The sequence below is a fragment of the Colletotrichum jinshuiense genome, chromosome 4, assembly GCF_051148585.1.
Source record: "Colletotrichum jinshuiense chromosome 4, complete sequence".
NCBI lineage: Eukaryota > Fungi > Ascomycota > Sordariomycetes > Glomerellales > Glomerellaceae > Colletotrichum > Colletotrichum jinshuiense.
Genome location: NC_139311.1, coordinates 1,125,100 through 1,144,844, shown reverse-complemented (window position 1 = coordinate 1,144,844; position 19,745 = coordinate 1,125,100). Strand labels below are relative to the sequence as shown.

At 56.1% G+C, this 19,745-nt stretch overlaps 2 protein-coding genes across 2 annotated transcripts; both read right to left on the bottom strand.

Annotated features, from left to right (window-relative positions):
- Positions 1–904: 904 nt before the first annotated feature.
- On the bottom strand, positions 905–2,593 carry EsH8_IV_000296 (uncharacterized protein; the record flags this gene model as incomplete). Its single annotated transcript, XM_083265186.1, has 1 exon — positions 905–2,593. The coding sequence occupies one exon, from the start codon at positions 2,591–2,593 to the stop codon at positions 905–907; it is 1,689 nt and encodes a 562-aa protein (XP_083124081.1).
- Positions 2,594–9,522: 6,929 nt separating this feature from the next.
- On the bottom strand, positions 9,523–18,465 carry EsH8_IV_000295 (mitochondrial protein from FMP27-domain-containing protein; the record flags this gene model as incomplete). Its single annotated transcript, XM_083265185.1, has 1 exon — positions 9,523–18,465. The coding sequence occupies one exon, from the start codon at positions 18,463–18,465 to the stop codon at positions 9,523–9,525; it is 8,943 nt and encodes a 2,980-aa protein (XP_083124080.1).
- Between the last annotated feature and the right edge of the window lie 1,280 nt (positions 18,466–19,745).

Here is a 19,745-nt window from a genome sequence, read left to right as displayed (position 1 = left end):
CATCTCGCGTCTCCCAAATTTCGTGGATTGCTCCGCCCCCCTGTTTCATACAATTCGAAATGACTGAATGCCCGGATGGACCGAACCACTTTCTCTGCTCGCGATTCGCCTCTAGTCGGTCATGTTTGGTTCTAGAAAAGTCGACAAAAGAAGCAGGTGGTGCTGACCCGCTAAGGTGCTCATTTCGAAAATCGTGCCGCCGGCCAGCAAAAAGTTCCTCGCCATAGGCGGCAAGCGGTCGGCGGAATGCAAAAGGTCCCTCGCTATTACCAAACGGTAAGGTAAGAGCATGGAAAAGGCCCGCAGATCGACTCCTTCTAGAAGCGCAGAAAAAAATGGGTGCCGTCTCGGTTTGTCTCTCGGTGCCCCAGACGGTTTAGTTGACTATTCGGGCAGAAAATGGAACCCCTGGGCAGGGAGCCGGACGCGCGATGATGCTGACCATTCCGCGATATCGGATAAGGCAGGCACTTAGCACCAGGCCCCTGTCCGCTGGAATGCGGGCCCCAACGCTTCCCCGTAAATTAGCGTCCTGGGGGCCCTGTTGAATGACGATTCCACCCGGCAGCGACGGTGCAATCAGGGCAGCGCACACAGGGCGCAGAGCCCCGACCCTCCCTTTTCTGCCATCTCCGCGGACAACACCGTCGTGCGTAGCGTCACACACCGAGGGAAAGTCCCCACGGCAATAAACAAACATGCCGCCGGCCAAGGAACCTCACCGCCCCGAAGGCATCTGGCGTGCTCAACCCGTGGAGCACTTCAGCGCTGCGGCATCGGTGCCTGGTGATGGTTCGTCGAATGACTGTATCGTGAAATGCGCTGCCTTGGATGGGGTTCCAATATTCCGAATGTGCTTAGAAATTGAACTTGGGTGATGCCCACATCCGATGGGCGTGCTGCCTCATTGCGACACCGGGATCCATCGTGCCGGGACGCCGTCGGCGCCAACTTCATAGGCCTTTACACTCGATTTCCGTGGTGGCAAGGCCCAGCGGGCGCGGCCTGGTCGCTGGTCGTCGAGCTTTCCTTGCTTGCGCATGGCCATCTCCATGACGGCGATGCGGATAAAATCCGAATTCTCCCGCATTTCTCGCTGGCGCATGACCCCTGGAGGATAAGTGAATGCCGTCTGATTCGGAGATTGTGCTGGGGGCTGATAAGGTGTTGACTGAGTCGTGCCCGCCGATGTCGTCGGGGAGGGGCTCCGGGGTGGTGCGCTCCGGCTTCGCTGAACCTTGTATGTCTGCATCTGGATCGAGGCAGTAAAGCTTCGCGTGCCCGTGGGTGTAGCCGTCACTGGGTGGGGCTCAATTCGTGCGTTGGTCGTGGGGTTCAGGTACCGACGCAACGCGGCAGACGGCTCCTCCTCCAGTACCGGCGGCCGCCTCTCATCAGTGTAAGGCACCTTGGGGTCGATGGTTAGAATGGACCGGGTGAGGAAGTCGTCCGGCGGGATGGATGAAAAATTGATGGCCGAGATGGAGCGCGCAGCCGAACGGAGGGCGCGGAGTGATGCAGTAAGGTTGGACTTGAAAGCCGACTTCAAGGGTCGCAAAGGAAACGTGTAGTCGGAAAAGGAGAACTCCGACTTGGTGTCCTCCTCATCCTGGGATTCGTCGAAGACTCTGAAGTCCATCTCATCCACGTCAACCCGGTCATGAGACAGCGGGTGGTCCTCAGGCTGGCCGGGAGGTGATGAGACAGGCTCCAGAGAGCGCCTGGGCTGTCGGGATCGCTTTCTCCGCGGGCTGGATTGGTAAGGTGATCCGAGTGATGACAAAGTGTCGGTTGAGAAGGAATCGCCCAAGGAGGGCACCGATTCCACGGATACTGTCCTGGTGGACAGGACGGAGCCAATGCCGCTGTCACTGATGGACATATCATCGTCTGTCAAGTCGTCGGGCGGCGAGAGCAGCAGATCCATGGGGCTTTTGCCAAAAGTAAGACTAAGCTCCTTTTCGCACACCTGCTGCCTCTCAATGACAGCCTCCAAGGTCATAGGGTGATCTCTGGAGAGCCTTTGCTTGAGGCTTCGTCGCGGTCTGGGGATATCAGTGACGGCCAGCAGGGCCAACATGGCAGGAGGGACGGCATCCGGCGAGTGCACATCCCTGGGGCGGGAGGGCTTCCTCTGCGGGTGGCGATACGAGGTGCGGGACGGGTTTGACTTGGGTTTGGAAGGAATTTGAACTGGCGTAGTCGGTGTAGTCGGCCGGATGGTTACGCTGGTGGTAGTCCTGGGAGGGCTCGACGGCGCCAACTTAGAAGTTTCGCGGCAAGCATCCTTCCTTTTGGCCATGGTAGCTGTGGCGGCAGTGGGAGAAGCAGGGATAGGCGTGACGGTGACAGAGACGTTCTGGGCATCCTTTTTCCGATCCAGCAGGGCAGAAGGCAGAGCCGTTCTGTAGGTGTTGACGGAAGTGGTGTTCGTCGTTGCGGTCGTCGTCGTCGTCGTCGTCGAACTCGAACTAGTAGCGTAGAAGTTGTTGGTTGGTTTGCGCGTGAGTAGCGAAGAGGGAGGAGAGGAATCCGGAGGTGCGGTCGAGGCCGAGGGCTGCCTATTGTAGTAAAGGAAACTCCTTGGGGACATCATGGCGGCGTCTGGACATTCCCTGGTGGGCCAGTGGCTCGGCGGGGCAAGCCGGACCCGACAGGCAAGACAGGTTGACAGGGAAGGGGGTGTGTGTGGAAGGGGTGTAAGGGGACCAGATCAGGCACGCACGAGCACAAGCACCTCGGGGCCGCAGCAGCAGAGGACAGGGCAGAAAAGCAAGGCAAAGTGGGCTCAGCAGGAACCGGCGACGGCGGCCCAAACTAGTGCAAGGACAAGATGGGCTGGGTCGACCAGTGGAGTTGCGTGGCGGGCTGAGGCAGTCTGCAGAGGGCACGCACGACGTGGATTTAGGGGACCAGTTCGATGAGTTCCGGGCGTGGAAACGTTGCAAGGGACGTGCTCGCTGGCTTTCCGCGCCTGTTGGCCTCTTCTGGGAGTTTTATTGTGTCGTGTGCCGGGAGCAGGGGTCTGTCGTGGATGTTTTGGTAACGTAAAGCCAAGGGCGAACCAGCTAATCAGCGTCTAGGTTTTGTAGAGAGCTTCTGGAACGGGAATCGAGAGGGATGATTCAAGGGCGGTGATTGACAGGAGGTGACGCAGCGGAGACCAGGTCAAAAGGCTTGTAATGCGCGGTTGGCTCTCTGTGGAATTCGGGGGCCCGGCTTTTGCTGGAGCGAGCGAGCGACGTGGAAACAAGGAGGCCCGACAGACTGTGCCGCCTTTGCAGAGCGTAATGTCGGACTGAGGGTGGATTTGTGTGCAATGTCGGTGCGGGTGCGGTTTGCGCAAGGTTGCGGAGAGTGGGAAAGTGCGCGAGTCGGGTCGTCGTCAGAGGTTGATGGTAGATGGCGGTGGGCAGCGAGTGCGACGCGAGGAGCACCACAGGGAAGGCCTGGCGGTGACCGGGACGATGACCTCTTGGGTGCTTGGATATCGAAGGAAGATGACCGTCACGGGGGTGAATGCGAGACTTGAGATGACGATGGGCTTATTAGTATTAGGTACGAATAATCGAGATTTGGTCGGCGAGGAGGGCGTGGAGTTCGCGATGGTCGGATTCGAGGGTATCGGGTCGTGAGCGGTGCAGGCGAGGTTGGGGTGCAGAATAATGAGAGCAGCGAGGATGACGACAGACCAAAAAGCAGGGCGTGGCGAAATGAAGGAGACGACGCAGCACAGAACAATCGATGTTAGCCAAGATGGGAGGCTCTTGGTTTTAGGCGGCAAGCAGTGACATAGATAACCACACGACGAGACTACCAAGGCCGAGGCCTCGACTGATTAATCCAACATGACACCTCACTACCTAAGCATACGGAAGGCCGATAGATACAAGGCGAGCACTGACACTGATACGGGCGGAGATGGAGATGGAGATGGGCGCTGGGAGATAAGGACTCAACCTCACATGGTACGGAGTACCTGGGGGCCAGCGAAGGGGGGAGGGGGGGGAGTCAGGATGTCTACCTATCTTGGGTCACCTCAGCACAACACAAGACGGGAAGGGGGCGGGCAGTGAATGACTAGAGCAGAGACACGAGGCGAGGCGAGGCAAGGCAAGGCAAGGGAAGGAGCAGCTGAGCAAAGCAAGGAAGGGGGAAGGGAGGGCGGGAGGGAAAAAGAAGGCAGCCTGCGTGCCTTCTCGCCTTCTTGCTTATTGCTTCATGCCATGCCATGCCATGCCATGCCTCTCTCTTCTCTTGCCTCTTACCTCCTTCTCCCGATCTTCCTCCCTCCCTGTCGCGCTTGCTGCTGCTCCTACCGTACTCCTGCTCCTGTTGAGGTCGGGTGTTACCAGTTGCGCCTGCCCCGTTTGGGGTCTCACTCCTGCCTGCCCGATTTGGAGTTGTCTCTCATCCACCCCAAAGAGCAAGAACAAACGAAGGATGGGGCGCACAAGCCCCCTAGCTGAAGCCTGAGGGGATGGGGGGAGCACCACACACGCACACACACACACACACACACACACCACATAAACACACACACTTACGGATACTTGTGCAAGTCGCTGATAAGGATCCTAAGCTTCCAATTGCCCCTTCCCCTTTCCCCCTTCCTCTTCCCTTCCTCTGGTGACTTGTGACTGGCCAGCGTCACCCTTCCCACCCGCATGTTTTGGGACTTAGAGTTTGGGGTGACATGGGATTGGGGCTCAAAGATGGAGTCCACGGGGGGTCGCTGTGGTCACGCGTTGGACCTTCCCTCGGGGAATACGGCAATTCTCAGCATACCTACCTATCCAGCCAACGATAAAGAATATACTAAGATATGTATGTATTATGGTACGCCTGCGCCACACCCCCCGGGATGTTCAGCATTTCAGCCGACGGACGGCCAGCCTTCCACTGCCGGAATGTGTTTTTACCGGTTGTGTATTACCATTACCAACACAGGGCCTGGCCCAGGCTGACTGCCCACGCCGACACCGAGTTCTGTGACTGATAAGCGAGCACGGTGCACTATTGCGCATAGCACATAGTGTAGACCACGGCACTCACTGACGCGGGAAACACGCACCTGATTGGCCCCGGCGTCACCAGGCGGCCCTTTGGCTGTGGCAATAGCCGTCATAAGAGTGGGCATGTCTGGGTACCAAGACATTTTAGGACTCTTCAGCAGGGACACACCGTGTGAGCTGTGTCAGTGCCTGACTGACCCGATCGGGGTCCGGTCCTGCTAGCGGGCCACCTCCAAGGCGTCCCTCTACTCTCTACTGCCACTGCATAGTATGCACTAGTTATGCCGCACCCAATGAGGGGGCTCGGGGTTCGGCTTGGGATAAATCAGGAATAAACCACCTTATGTAAGACGCCGGCGAACGCTCGGCAGCCCCACTTGCTTCTGTCTGGTTATGCGCCGCGTGCCTTTTATTTTATGCCCCCGTCGCTTTTATGCGTGCTATGTAATACAACATCGACTCTGTCGTGTGCCCTCCACACCTCCCTCCCTCCTCCCTCCTCCGCCCTCTTTCCTTATCGCCGCCGAGCCAAAGACACAAACACCGCCATCCATGCTCCGTGGCATATTGTTCCATCCATCTCATCCGACCGACTGCAATGTGCAGTATGCCCACTTGCACTTCTTCCCGAACTCCTCCGTGTCCCCTCCCCTCTATTTGGATATGGAGAACAGCACAACATGTCGACCGAACCCCCGTGGGCCAGTGCGTGTCGTGGTAGCCTGGGGCCACTTCCACGCTGTATCCGACGTGACGACGGATGAGCTATATGGTGCTCCCCCCGGGATGACAGACTTCCCCCCCCCGACTCCCATCATGAATATGACCCTGACTCAAAGCCACGTTAGGATGAGCTCGCGCAAGATGGAGAAAAAGGAACTTGTGCTCTGCCACCTAGTCGAGGCACACCCACCACTGCTGCCACCGCCGCGCATCTGAGTTCTGACGGGGCCTTGGCCCCCCAAACGTCAATGAACGTTGTCGGACAGCTGCCCTTCCTCCGGAGCTTGCCCCCCCCCGGAGGGAGCCTTCCCTCATCCTTCGCAAGGTCCATCAAAAGCTCTCGTCGGCCTCCTCCGATCTCAGACAGGCCCTCAAGTGGTACTCGGTACGCACCTATGCTGCCCTTTACCCGATTCTCTGATAACTGCCCTCTCGGCTTATGCGATTCCCCTCCAGCAATGAGAAAGGAGGCCACCGGAGAGCACTCCGTGAGTGATTGAGGTATCGGTACACCGCGGCTAGTTTTAGCGTCGTACATACCTCGCCTTCCGTCCAATCCGTTGTCTTGGGCCCCCCCGTCTCGCTCGTTTGTTTCCTCAACCCAACAACGGGGGAGGCCTTGGACTACGTCGATCACCTCGGCGCCTCTCCCGCTTTCAGCACCATCAGACGTGTCATCGCCGCATTCACCAAGGCAACATCATCGGTCCTCGGGCATCGGGCAAAGAAACCCAATAGATGGTCGGTCCGTGTAGCTATTCCTCTACTCGGAAGACTGTCGTACCATCAGATAGGTGGCATGCTCTCAACTGTCTCTAGGGCTTTCATGGCTCATCCTGTCCCCCACGGCCGCGAATCTAATAATCCACTACGCCTGGGAGTTGTGCCTAATACGGACGACGGTCCAAGGTATCGGCGAGATTGTGCCCGCTGGCTTGCCCAGCCGTAACTCTCCGCCCCTCCCGTCCCAGCCGACATGGCAACATGATGTCCAGTGCTGTCTCTCGTGTCTCACTCCCACTCGCCCACCTAACCCCGCCATCTTGGCCATGCCCATTGTCCATCACTTGCCCTTCAAAGACCGCAAACATCCATCACTGATCAGGCCTTCTGCATCAGTCATCCATGCCCAAATGCGACGCCATCGGCCAGTCGCGACCGCCCAGTTCAAGCTCACACCAAACAGAAGTTAGATCGTCTTGTTCGTCATTTGTTCTCTGCACGACGGGGTCAATGTGCAACGCCGCCGTGCTCGCAGATGAGCAAGGCCAAGGCCACCACAAAATCTCGGATGCATTCCCGCAGCTGATGTTCAGGGCGCCGGGCCGGCCGTCTGCATACACTGTACACACGGAGGAACAGACCCAGGGCAGCTACACAACCCAAGTGCGAAGGAGAGGCATCATGCACCACGCTGAATCCAGCGGCGCCATCCCACACTCCCACGGAGGTCTCAGGCGCACCCTTATCGCCGTCCTCTGATTCGCTAGCTTCCACCCCAGCCCTGCGTCATACAACGCCGGCGTGGTCGTTGGCGTTGGGAGTGGGTGGGTGGCCACTATGTAAACCATTCCTCGAGCTCAACGAGGACCTGAGTCACCGCCATCCCACAACAAGTCTCCCGCTATATGATTTTGCGGGGTAACCCCAGCCCAGCGATGTGCAAACAACAGGCATGCAAGGGGGCCTCACCCAGTCGTTGTCGGATTCTTTTTTCTCAGGGCCAAACGTCCGTCAGCTGATCCCCAACCACGGCGCGGCTTCTGGCGCTGCTCATTCACCTAGCATCGGGGGCCATGGGCTACGCGTCGCATCGCGCTCGCACGAGATACGAGCACGAGCAGGCGCGGGCCGCACAGGCTTCGATATTATCCGTTGCCCAAGCTACGGCGACATGGCAGCTCCAACACCATCGTCAGTGCCAAGACCCCAAGACACGGCTCCGGATCTCAACGGCGCCCTCTAGCACGACGCCCTCCCCCTTCATTCTAAACCCAAAACCGCCAAATGCGCTTCACACTTTTTCTCCAACAATCTCCCGTTGTAGCCCGATTTTGGCCGTCTTCGAGCCGGCTTGCCGGCCACCCCTGTACCTCAGAAGATTCGTCTCACGCGTGGCTCAATACCTCACGTGCTTTATGTCTGTCCCATTTCGTGACCACCCTTCCAGCTACCATGTGGTCCTTCACCACCAATCCGAGCATAGTCATGGCTGGCCCAAGACAATCAGACGAGCTGTCACAATAGGTTCTCGAGTCGCGAGTTGGACCAGACCAAAGAAAGGAAGTACGTGTAAGTTTGACAGGGAAAGACATACGGGCTGGGGATCACTCGAATTTCTTCTACGCGAAAAGGCTCCCTCCCGCCAGGTCCAGACCTCTTTCTAGTGCTTTCAGCGCCTCACGCTCCTTCCCATGTCTTACATGAGATGGCTGCCCGAGCACACCCCCTCCCCGCAACGCCGGCGCCGCCCGTGGGCATGCGCCGTACGGCCTCGCCCTGAATTGCAACCACATGCCAACGTCTGCCCGTCGCCTACAGCTTGTGAGCCCGCAGAGAAGCGTAACGATGGAAGAGATATGCAGACTCGGGACCTTTGACCCCGGCAGCGCCGGCGTCTCCCATTCTGTGTTGTGATTCCTCCGCATGTTTCAATAGGCACATGCATCGCTGTCCCTCCTTGCCATGTATAGTTTCTCCGGCCATTTACGGATGGAACACTCATTGGGTAATTGACGTTATCTCTGTGACCTCGCGCCGCTCATAGCTCAAAAGGGAGATCGGAAAAAGAAACGGGGACGATCCTCCGTTTCTTGTTGGGCCTTTCAGCCGTCTGCACACATCAAAGTATGTGGCGCCTTGATTCCCAGTCATTTCTTCCAGGTAGAGCAGGGAGAAAATGGCTCTTGAAACACACCCTTCTTATCAGGCATCTGAAAAGAAAAAAAGGGGAGAGGGGAGGAGGAACCAGCCGAGGAGGGGGGAGGGGGGCGTGAGGCCTTCCAGATGGTTCCCACCAAACGCGACGGCCAAAACATCAATGTCAACTTGTCGTGATTCTTCGAGATTGACGGCACTGCGTCGTAGACCAGGCATGAAGCGCACAAAAACAAACATATGCTTTAAAAGGCTGACATGACATGTATTGATATTACACCAAGAGAGAAGAGGCGGGGAGGAGGGGGAGGATATACCATTGCCCCTCGAGGAAGGCCCTAAAGACCACCATCCCAGTGTTGAAACCCTTTCTTTTTTCTTCTTCTTCTTCTTCCGCTGCTTCTTCTTCGTCTTCTCTCTCTCTCTCTCTCTCTGTTTTTCTCTCGCGTCCACCCTTTCCCAACAAAAAAACCAGAACCAGAAACCCCAAAAAAGGGGTTTACGGAACCTCGTTGCTATGTACAAAAAAACACCCGACGACAATGACAACGACGACGACGCTGGATTGCTCGCTTTGCTCGCTTTAACATCCACCCATCCTTTTTAAGAACCTCCCCCCCTCCGCGTTCCCCCTATAAAAATGTTACAGAAAAAAAAAAAAGGGAAAAGAAAAACACAATAGTAGGGAACCGATGTGGTATGTGTGTTTGTGTGTACCGCCAACGCCGGGTATTGCAAGCGAACGGATCTAAGTTGCCTCCCTTTCCCGCCCATGTGATCCTCCCACTCACACAGTCTATTCTGGTATCTGTGTTTTCCTCTCTCCTTTTTTTATTAAAAAAAAAAGAAAAAAATCACCCTTGCTCATTACCACCGCCTGGGTATTGACACCCCAAATCTCTCTCCATTACCCCGACTTGACCCGGCTCGACAATCCGGGGAACCGCTTCGTGGCTTTGGGGCTCTCGGGGACATCGTCGTCCGGGTCCTCCTCCTTCTCCGGCGTCTCCTCCCTCTGGCTGCCGTCTCTTTGGCTATTTTCTCGTTGGGCCCCATCACGTTTCCGATGCGTCAGAGCGTTCAGCTTGTCCCGAAGATACGCGCTTCCTGCTGATTTGCGACGGTCGCCTGGCTCCACGCCAGTCCCGCCCGACCGCGACAGCGGTCTCATTGTCCCGCCGCCGGCCTTGTCGAACGGCGCCAGGCTGCTTCTAGAAGACGGCCGCAGCAGGTCGAAGCCCAGCCCTTGTGATGGCGCGCGACTATCCAGAGGCGTCGGCGGTGTCATCATGAGGAAGCTGGGGACGGCAGGGCCTTGTTGGTTACTAGACCCGGCCGTCCGCTGAGAACGTGCACTCGTGATGCTGGAGCTCCTGCTCGTAGATCGCGGTATGGGGATGCTGCTCGCCGAACTGCCGTGAAAAGAGCGCGGGGGTGATCGTGAATAGTCCACCGGCGAGTTGCCGTACATGCTCGACGAGTCGTCGCTGTTGTTAATACTGTCGGCGTCGTGTTGAGACGCGGACGAAGTAGTGGGCGCGATGAGCGAGGAGCCGCTTGCCAATTCTCGAAGCTTGCTCGCTTGTGCGTTGTTCGGACGGTGCTTGAATTTGTTACCAATGATGGCGCCAGTGTGTGAGATCAGAGCCTTAATGACGGCCTTCTTGAGGGCGAGAGCCAGGTCGAGGTTCGACCATGTCTTGTTGCGCCACTCGACTGCCGGCATGCGGAACACGAAGTCGTGTACGTCCTCCACGTTGCGATTGTCTTTGCCCTTGTAGCTGAGGCAAAGTACCACGGATGGCATCTTGATATGCGCGAAAGTCATGTAGTTGCTCGCACGAGACATCATCTTAGTGAGATCGTCCGACGGTTTGTTCTCCTCCGCCTTGGACTCCTTGCGCAGTCCGAAACGCGACTTCTTACCGTCGCCTCCGACCGAGCTGTCCTTTGACGAGAGTCCAGTTGAAGTACGGCCGACTCCAGGCCGGGGCTCTTTCGTTGACTTGAGTGACTCGTATGAAGGCTTCTTGGACGGAACTTTACCCGTGCCGACAGACCGGAAGAGACGGAACGTGTGGCCCTGGCCTTCGCCTGTGTTGACTGTAAGGGATTTCTTACTAGCAATCGACTTGGTCGGAGAGTCCGAGTTCAAAGTTGGGTGCAGGCGCAGCTCAAGTGAGCCCGGTCTCGTGTTGAACCCATCCTTGTCGCTGGCAGTGAGGCGGCCAGACCCGGACATCGAGTCGTCGTCTTCCTCGTCCTCTTCTGTGGGGAGGTGCTTCAGCATGAAAGGAGAATCATTCTTTCCGCCCGTTTTGTTTTCGCCGTCGATGCCCGGGAAGATGTACTCGAATATCCGCTTGCCAACTTCACGCTCTAGTTGGATCTTCATGGGGAATAGATTGACCTCGAAGTGGTCCATGACGGGTATGCCGGCGATGGCCTCGAGCATGTACCAGTATACCCGGATCATCTCTTGATTGCCCAGGTCGGCTGCACTTCGGTCGCCGTCGACGTACGGCGCGATGATTTCCGGGTACATGGCGTCGGGAAGGAGGTTCAGGCCAAAGACCTTGCCAACGCGAATCAGGTTGATGTGCGACCCGTCTGCGTTATCAGTTCGGTCGTACTCGACGTCCTTGAGCTGCAACTCGACCAACGGCTCCTTGTTGTCGCGAAGCATGTGCCAAACAGTGTCACGGGCTGTGATGCTCCACCTCAGCAGAGCGGTGCTCTCTGATGCCGTCTCGTACCTGCGCTGGGAGGATGTGATGGCCTTCATCATGAAGAATAGCTCATCCTCGCATGCTGCCAAGTCTCGTTCGAGAAGAAGTCGATCCTCCCAGCCTCGCTGATCCATGTATTTGGAGTAGATCTGGAAGTGGGACTTGATGTCTTGCAGTTGGCGAATCCGCTCCTGAAGCTTTTCTACCATCTCAGGCGTACCGCTGAGGTCGCTAAAGTCCGAAGCCAGCATGATCTTCTCCAGGCGCTCGCTTCGTGTCTTTTCGAGAGGCTCATTATACATGAGTAGGTCCAGTACAATGACGTACATCGCGTAGTAGTCACCAGAGTTGCAAAGAGCCCTGGCTTGGGGGAATTCGACCCAAAGGTTGTCCATCTTCCTCTCGTTGTTGGGGTGGGACGCATCGCCAGCGCCTTCGGTGTTGACCTCATCGTTATACTTCAGACGCAGGGTGTTGTACTTTTCGTAGCGGAGCATGGCGGATGTCTTCTGCACAACGCGGTTGAAGCCGAAGGGGTCTGTCTTGAAATCGAACATGACTTCCATGGGGACCCACGGAGGCCACGACGACGTGGCAGGGGTCCCATATCGACTGCCAGCGTATGTCGTGACGATATCCGAGAAGTAGGACTGATGAGTGACGAAGAATTGGGTGCTGTCCATGTTCACGAGGAATCTCCTCTGGACAAGACCACTGACTACGTCGGCAAGTCTCTTTTTGTCCATGACCTCGACAACCTTGAGTTCCATGCCCTTGGACGTAAGGATGACCACGTTCTTCTTGTTCTTGTCGCTCTGCAGCTGGATCTGCGGAGCAATGAGCCGAACGTGGTAGCTGTTCTGGGGTGTAAACTCATCCGAGATGCCGCTTGACAAGTCTTCGATTGGCACATTGGGTACGTCGTCGCCGGCATCTCCATCAGCATTAACGTATTTCTTGCCGTCTTTCAGGATGCTCTTGATTCGATCCTCAATGTCCTGCTTGAATTCGCGCTCTGCGGCATCGAGATCGGGAGAAGCACCCGCCGTGGCGCCTCCGGTTGGGGTCCTGTTCTTGCTTGCAGGCTTGGGGTTCTGCTTGGCCTTGTACTGTTCCTCCACGATGTCTAGAATGAACTTGACTGCAGGCCGCGATAAGTAGTAGACGAAACCTCTCCGCTGGCTGACTTGGTGGATATATCGAAGGACAATATTTCGAAGAGTATTGTTCCACTTGAAATGGAGGTTGTGGATGACGAAGCGGTTGTTGAAGTCGCTCTCAAATTCTGCCCCCGAAGGTATGGTCAAGGAATCGTCTTGGTCCAGCTCAACCGACTCGTCGGACTTGTTGCTCTCGCTCTCGCGCTTGAAGAGGTTGCTGCCGTCTGTCGGCGACTTGTTGTTCATTTGGTTCAGCATGTTTTGGAGGTAGAGCTTCTTCCTCTGCAGAATGGCCCCTTGCTGTTGCAAACTCTCAAATGCCGCGACCAACTTGGGGTCCTTCGCATCATCGCGCACAACCCTGAGTTCGGCCTCTCCGAGGCTTCTAGCATAGTTTTCAATCTGCACCTCAAGTTGGGCCAGTCGCTGTTGAATGAGCTGTGCCTGAACACGTCGCGGGTCGTCATCGTGGCTCATGATGCAGAAATGCGTCGGCTCGTCACCGAAGGGACTTTTGCGGTCCGGATCACCCGAGATGACCCCGCCGATATCCGTTTGCCGGAAGTACGTCAGACGAGGCGCATACGCAAGTGGGAGGATCTTAGTGTCAGGGTTAGGCTCGGTAGGTAGGATCCAGTCTAGTTCCACAAAGTCGTCCATGTCGATCCAGCTCAAGTCGTTGTCGGGGATCGTGAAGCGGGAGAGGTCGGCGTTGTCCTCTTGTTGGCTCGTCATCAGGTCGGCCATTGTGCCTTTCTTCATGGCCTCCGTTGTTGTCCCCCGTATACTAGCTGAAACAGCGCGGACATCGGCTGCGGCTAGATCAAGTTGGGCTGCATGAAGCTTAATGCCACTCGTCTTCCCCTTTGTCTTACGACCACGATCTCGAGTGTTGAACTCCTCACGCCTTTGATGAAGGTCTAGCATGAAGCTGTCAAACCGGACTTTGAGACCCGTTGCAGAGACGCCGCTGTCTGAAGCATCTTCAGCATCCTTATGCTTGTAGATGTGACTGAGGAACAACGGTGCCAGCAAGAGGTTATACTTGATGGTAGACAGATGTTTGCCAAACTTCTTGCTGTTTCTCTCCCTGCCTGGCCACAGTGGCCCTTGTCGGATAGGCAGTGCCATAGCCCCGCCAAAGAGGGACCACCAGGCGAAGAAATGAGTGAAGAAGCGAGGTGTGCAGTGGACCGTGTTGTAGCTTCTTGAGGGTTCCACGTTTGTTGCCATCCAGTCGCGGTCGACAGGAGCTCTGACAGCGATCGACAAGTGTATGTGCTGACTTCGAAATCCGCGGAAGGCATCGTACGGTTTGTCTTCGGGCTTGACGTGATGAGGTGCCCGCAGCATGACGTCGTAATGGGGTCTGAATTCGAAGCTGCGTTCCCCATTTTGAATTGCGCGTTCGAAGACGAGGCCGGTCATCCACTGCACCTTGCCAGAAAGCTTCATCACCACCTTCTTGAAGGAAGCTCCAGATTTGTAGCTGTCTTCACTCATGAGGCTGTCATCTTCCCCAGTCCGTCTTGCAGCCTCCCGTACCTGATGGCTATAGTCGGGTATTGCTAAGACGTACTCACCCGAATCGACCGTCATGAATCGCTTCGGGTCATCGTCAGCATTGATGTTCCACTTGACGTCGTTTCGCCAACACATCAGGAATCCAGCGCCATTGCCCGTCACGCAGTAAGGATCACGCGTTCCCTTGAGCGCAAGATGCATGTCGCCATCGCCTCTCCATGCAACGTGTATCCTGGAGTGGAAGTTGAGCCGGATCTTGTCCCAGAACCCGACTCTATCAGAGGGATCGACTTGGGGTTTGGTAAAGGACTCGATACCCATCATCATATCTTGGATGGCCGGCTGGTAGGCTGGACCCCAGGTGATTCTTGTCGGCAGAGCCGTGTTGATCTCGACTCGCATATTCGAATACGATTTGACCGGCCCAATGGTGCGACGGACGTCAATGGCGAAGCTGCCCTCGTTGCCTCCGCCAGGCTGATGGTTCCGTGGGGGTACAATGTTGACCTTGATCCTGCGGGTAGACTCCATTCCGCGGAATTCTTCCGCTATCACAAAGTTCGTCCTGAGAGACATTGCTGGTAGTCTTGTTGACTGGCCGGTCTTCAAACTGGGTATGTGTATCAGGGGGAGAGGGTAGTCACGCAAGGATATTCTCGCCTCACTAAGGTCGATTGAGACATGCATCGGAACAAGCAGCCCGTACTTCATATCCTTTGGCATCCCCTTTCCGACGGAGTGGATGAAGTCCGGCAGGTCCTTCATGGCGAAAGTGGGTTTGTCGATAATGAACTGAAGATCGGTAATGAGTGCGGACATGAGTGCTGGCCTTTGGGGCACCTCGAGGATGTTTTCCGTGTCCTCCAGGTCGTCGGGGAGTTGGTCAGGACCCCAGAAAAGGCCACGAATCTCCTTCATGCCGTTCTTTGCCATGAGGTAGAACCGATCGATTCGTTTCTTCCAGCTTTGCGCATTGTAAGCGTCCAACCTTGCCTGTGCCTCCTGCTCGGCGACCTTTGCGGATCCTGTGAGGCCGATCCCGCCACCATCAGGGTCATATCGTGGTGCTCTGCCTCTTGAGCGGTCATCGGTGCTGCGTCTCCGTCCATCTGCACTTTGGCTTCTGGCCCATGAGGCACCATTCTGCTGCCGTCCTCTGTGGAAGAGCGAGCGAGCACGCAACTTTCCTGACTCTCTTCTCGATTCTTCCTCGCGGACCTTTTTCTTTTTGACCTCAAAGGCTTCTTCTCGAGCAAGCCGCTGCATTTGTTCGACTCTACCTGCACGGTAGATCATCCCAAGCTTCCACTCGAAAGCGCCGTCTTCCAGCTCAAAGAGTAACGAGCGTGTGCGAACAGACACCTTTGGGACATTCTTGGGACCGCCAGGGACCTTGTCGAGGATGTACTCGTTTGTGCCGGTTTTGAAGCGGTGGTGAAGTTGCTTTATCGATTTGAGTGTATTGATGACATTGTCCGAAATCTTGTTAACCTGAACCTCGTGTGGGACAGCAAGCCTGATGGCGTCGGAGTTTATGTCAATCATCTTATCTTCTTGGAAGCCGCCGCTGTTGAGCTTTTTTCGGGACTTGCGGTAGTCGACCCGGCCTCCCTTTATGCTGACCATTCTGGCCCAGGTGCTTCGCATCCTGGGTGGCTGCACGTACAGGCGGACGAGTTTCGACGACAGGTACGGTGCGGACCATCTGTGCCGGCCAGCCTCGACGCCGTAAACTTGAAGCATCAACTGAGGGTCGTTAGGCAGTTCGGCCTTGACTTGAACAAGGGCTGCCTTGAGGTCGATGGCCACAAGTTCTGGTGTAACTGTGGATTGTTCACCCATGTCAAGGAAAGCCGATTCTGGCGACATTGGGGGAGCCAAGAAATCGCTGCAGGCATCTTTCCGCGGTGTCGTCGGCGACATTGGTGTCGGCATAACATCCTGGCCTGACCGCATGAAGGCTTTCCGAAGGATCATGATGGCCACGCCGACGGAGTAATGCCGGAAGAGAGAGTATTGCAGGAGGACGGTCCGTATTCCGGCATGAATATGGAAGATGGGGCCTTGCTGGTCACTCAAGGCCTGGAAAGCTACTTCGAACCGCGCCATGTTGACAAACGGTTCTAGCTCGACCCTGTCCTCCGACTCGACGATGTAAGCCTCTAGGCCACGGACATGAAATGTGACTCTCCGCCCATCCCCGTGGTTTTGCTGCTTCTTTCTAGGCGGCGGCGAAACAGGGTTTCTAAGTAGGTCCGAGTCAGGGGCCACTGTGCGGCTATTAGCCCTGCGACGAGACGGCCGCCGTTGAAGCCCTTCCAGTCTTTGTGCACGGTATTCCGCGGAAAACTCGTCGAGTTGCAAAGATACGCCGCGCGTGTCGTCCGAAATGTCTTCGTCGATGCCTGCAATTTCGATGCTGAAGTCCGATGCTTGAAGCTGGAACTGCAACAGCCATGACGGCATTGCACGAAGAATATTTTGACGCTTGGCAGATGTTTGTGAAGTGAAGCGCTTCTCTGGCTCCACGTTCATCCGCAGCTGTCGCACAATCTGCCTGAGACCGTCGGTGATCTCGGGTCGCACCATCTTGATTGCAAATGTTTGCAGATTGCCCGACGCAACAACGTGGACATCAGGGGTCGCACTGAGCTGTACCTTGAGCTCAAAAGACTCGGTCCGGATCAGGTCGAACCGATTACTCGATGACGTCTGGTAGTACAACTCGTGCGACTGTATCCTCATGGTAGAAGCAAGCGAATAATGCAGATCCTCCACAGTAGAATGAAAGGATTCCATGTCGAGTGAAATGGACGAAATGGACGATATAATTAAGTCAAAGTCGTCAGAAGCAGCATGCTGGTCAACGGCTGGAAGAGTAACCCGAAGGACTGGCTCGTGCATGGTAAATTTGATGTTAGCCTTCGGCAATAGTCGTGATATGAGCACATGCCGTGGTTGGCGGCCAGCTCGCGGCTTTGAAGATTTTGGCCGAAGCATGGCGACAAGGAGCGGCAGATGGCGAGGGTCCAGATCCACCGAGGGGGATGTCACTACGGAATTGGCGAAGAGTATATTTGCGTTTCTCTCCTCGGCTCCCACATCCTGCGCCATCTCGACTGTCTTGGACGGCAACGTCGTCTTGACAGTGGTTGTTGCCATGGGGATGTAAATCAGCCTCTCTGGCTTTCCGTCCCCGTCGTCAACACCGACAGATATGGACAATGCTGCAGCGAGAGCCTCGTGGGCGATGTCCTTGGACGGGAAGTACATCCTATGCGATGGAGACTTGGGATCGAGACGGTGCAGGTCGATACCGACCTCCTTCATGGAAGCGTTCAACAGAACAGGCTTGGCACCGGGCTTTACAGTCTCCACCCTCTTTGTCATGCCGACGAAACTGACTGCGAATTGGACCTCCTTAACGCCCCTCAAGATTGAGCTGATAAATTCCTTTGAATCAGATACCGTTTGGATCAGTTCCTGGTGGGTGCTGCCAGGCTGGGCAACCTCATGGATGATCTTGTCCATGAACACATCAGCCGGTTCCTCCGACAGGGGAGACGAGCGCGCAGCCAACTTGCACTGCTTGAGTCTCTGGACGCAAAGTTGAACGTCGTCATAAGGTATGTGGACGCGGCCCAGCTTCAGAGCAATTGCGGCATCCCGCAGGCCGTCCAGCGCTTCGTACAGAAACCCATGGATATTCAACGTGGCATTGTCCAGGATTTCGAGGGATTCCTTGCCCTCTGGTGTAAACAACACGCTGCGCAGCGTCACTATCCACTCGGCTTGGCGCTGCTTCTGCTTGTTCTTGTCGGTCCGGGATTGGAAGAAGAATCTTGCACGGTCTACCATCTTGCGCCGTGTGTCAACAGCAACTGTGAAGCTTCCAAACTGCACATCGCCCACGTCAACGACCTTGATCGTGGAGTTGGTGGCAACAACATCAACCATGCGCAGCCAGTTAAGCTTGCGGTGTGCCCTCTTCATCCGGTCCTTCAGCTTCATGAGATGTTTCCAAGCTTCGCTCCGAGACGGAGGTCCGCCATTCCGCCGCAACAACGGCACCTTTGACTGCTCCGCGGCCTGGGTGTCTGCCTCTTCCTCTGCGTCGGTGCTGTCGGAGTCGCCAGAACTGTCCTCACTCTTCTTCCCGTCAAGTTCGCCGATATCGACCGTAACAACCAGCTCGCTTATTACGACGCTCAGCCATGTGGGCTGGGCGAATGTCGGGCGGTGGACGTTGAGTCCCAGCCCGCGAACCTCGATCTTGAATCCATCTCTTGGGGTATAAGCGAGCCTCCTGAGGGAGAAGTAACCTATTCTCTGTATCGATACACCGGTGAGGATTCGAACGACGGCGAAGAGTATAAAGGAGGACAAGTAGAGGAGGACGACGACGCCGAAGATGAAGGTCGGGTTAAGCAGAGCCATAATGAGCCCGCAGACTACTCGCGCGTTCGATGGCTCGCCTCAGTATCTGTACCACCACCACCTCAGCATTAGCACAGCGGCTCCCGGCACAGAGTGGATGTTAAAGGGGAGGAGATAAAGCTGGCGAGACGGAGATGCAAGGGAGGACGACATGCCTGAAGAGAACCAGGTCTCTCTCTATGGAATCCCGCACGTTTACTTCCGCTTCCAACGATCCGAGCGCGCCATGTCGTCGAGGGTCGGTCCTTTTGTGTGGGTTTATGTGGCAGGTCGGTGGTGGGCGGTGATGTAAACTCAGCTTGCTGCAGCAAAAGCTCGGCGCCGACGCGGTGTGGTATCAACGAGGGTTGTAGTGCGGATAGCGGGTCGCAAGGGTCGAGCAAGAATCGCAAACGGTCGCAGGGACGGACGGCGGGCCAGACGATGATCGGATCCCTTGGTTGGTTCAGAAGGGAGAGTTGTGGGATCGAGCGGTGGGCGGTTTAGAAATTTGACGGCGGTGCGGAGAGTGCGTTCCGTTGGGGCAAAAAATAGGCTTGGTTAGACCTGGTGTGGGAGGATTCTCCAAAACGAAACGGGCGGATCGAAGATACAGGAACTCTTGCAGAAGAGTGACGCAGCTCAGCAGCAGGAATCTGGGGACCGGGTTGGCGAATGGCGGGAGAAGTCGTCTAAGCCCTTGGCCGCCGTCTGGTACTGATTTCTCGGCCCAGCATCCGCTCTTGGCTGAGTGTGTATTGGTCGGAGGGGGGGATGATCGGATATTCGGATGATCGGTTAATAACTGCGAAATGTATAATCAATATGAGGGATGACGGAGAGGCAGGTTGCTAGCCGGCAAACAAACACAGCCTATCTCGACTTGGTCTCAATGGCAACGACTGCTGGGAGACAAGAAGAGGATTGATTGGTAAGACATGCAACGATGGGCTTAATTAACGGGATATTTGGGACAGACAGGGAGGGCCAGGAGATTCAGCGTCGGTGCAGGGCGGGCTGGCGCTGGGTCGCGAAGTGACGGACTAGACGGAGCGACGGAATCCAGGAACAGGGCACTTGGGGATTGGCGGATGGGAAATGACACCAAGTACTGCGTCGCGGTAGTTACTGCACAAAGGTACTTTGGGGAGGGTCGATGTTGAATGCCAGCGGTTCCAGGCCCGCCAGATGCATGGCATTCCCTCGCTCTCAATTAATTCCCACCCCCGGGTTCGTAGAATGCCCTCGCCTCGCCTGGCCTGGCCCTCGGCCAGTTCCGTCGCTTACCTCATCCCATTGGC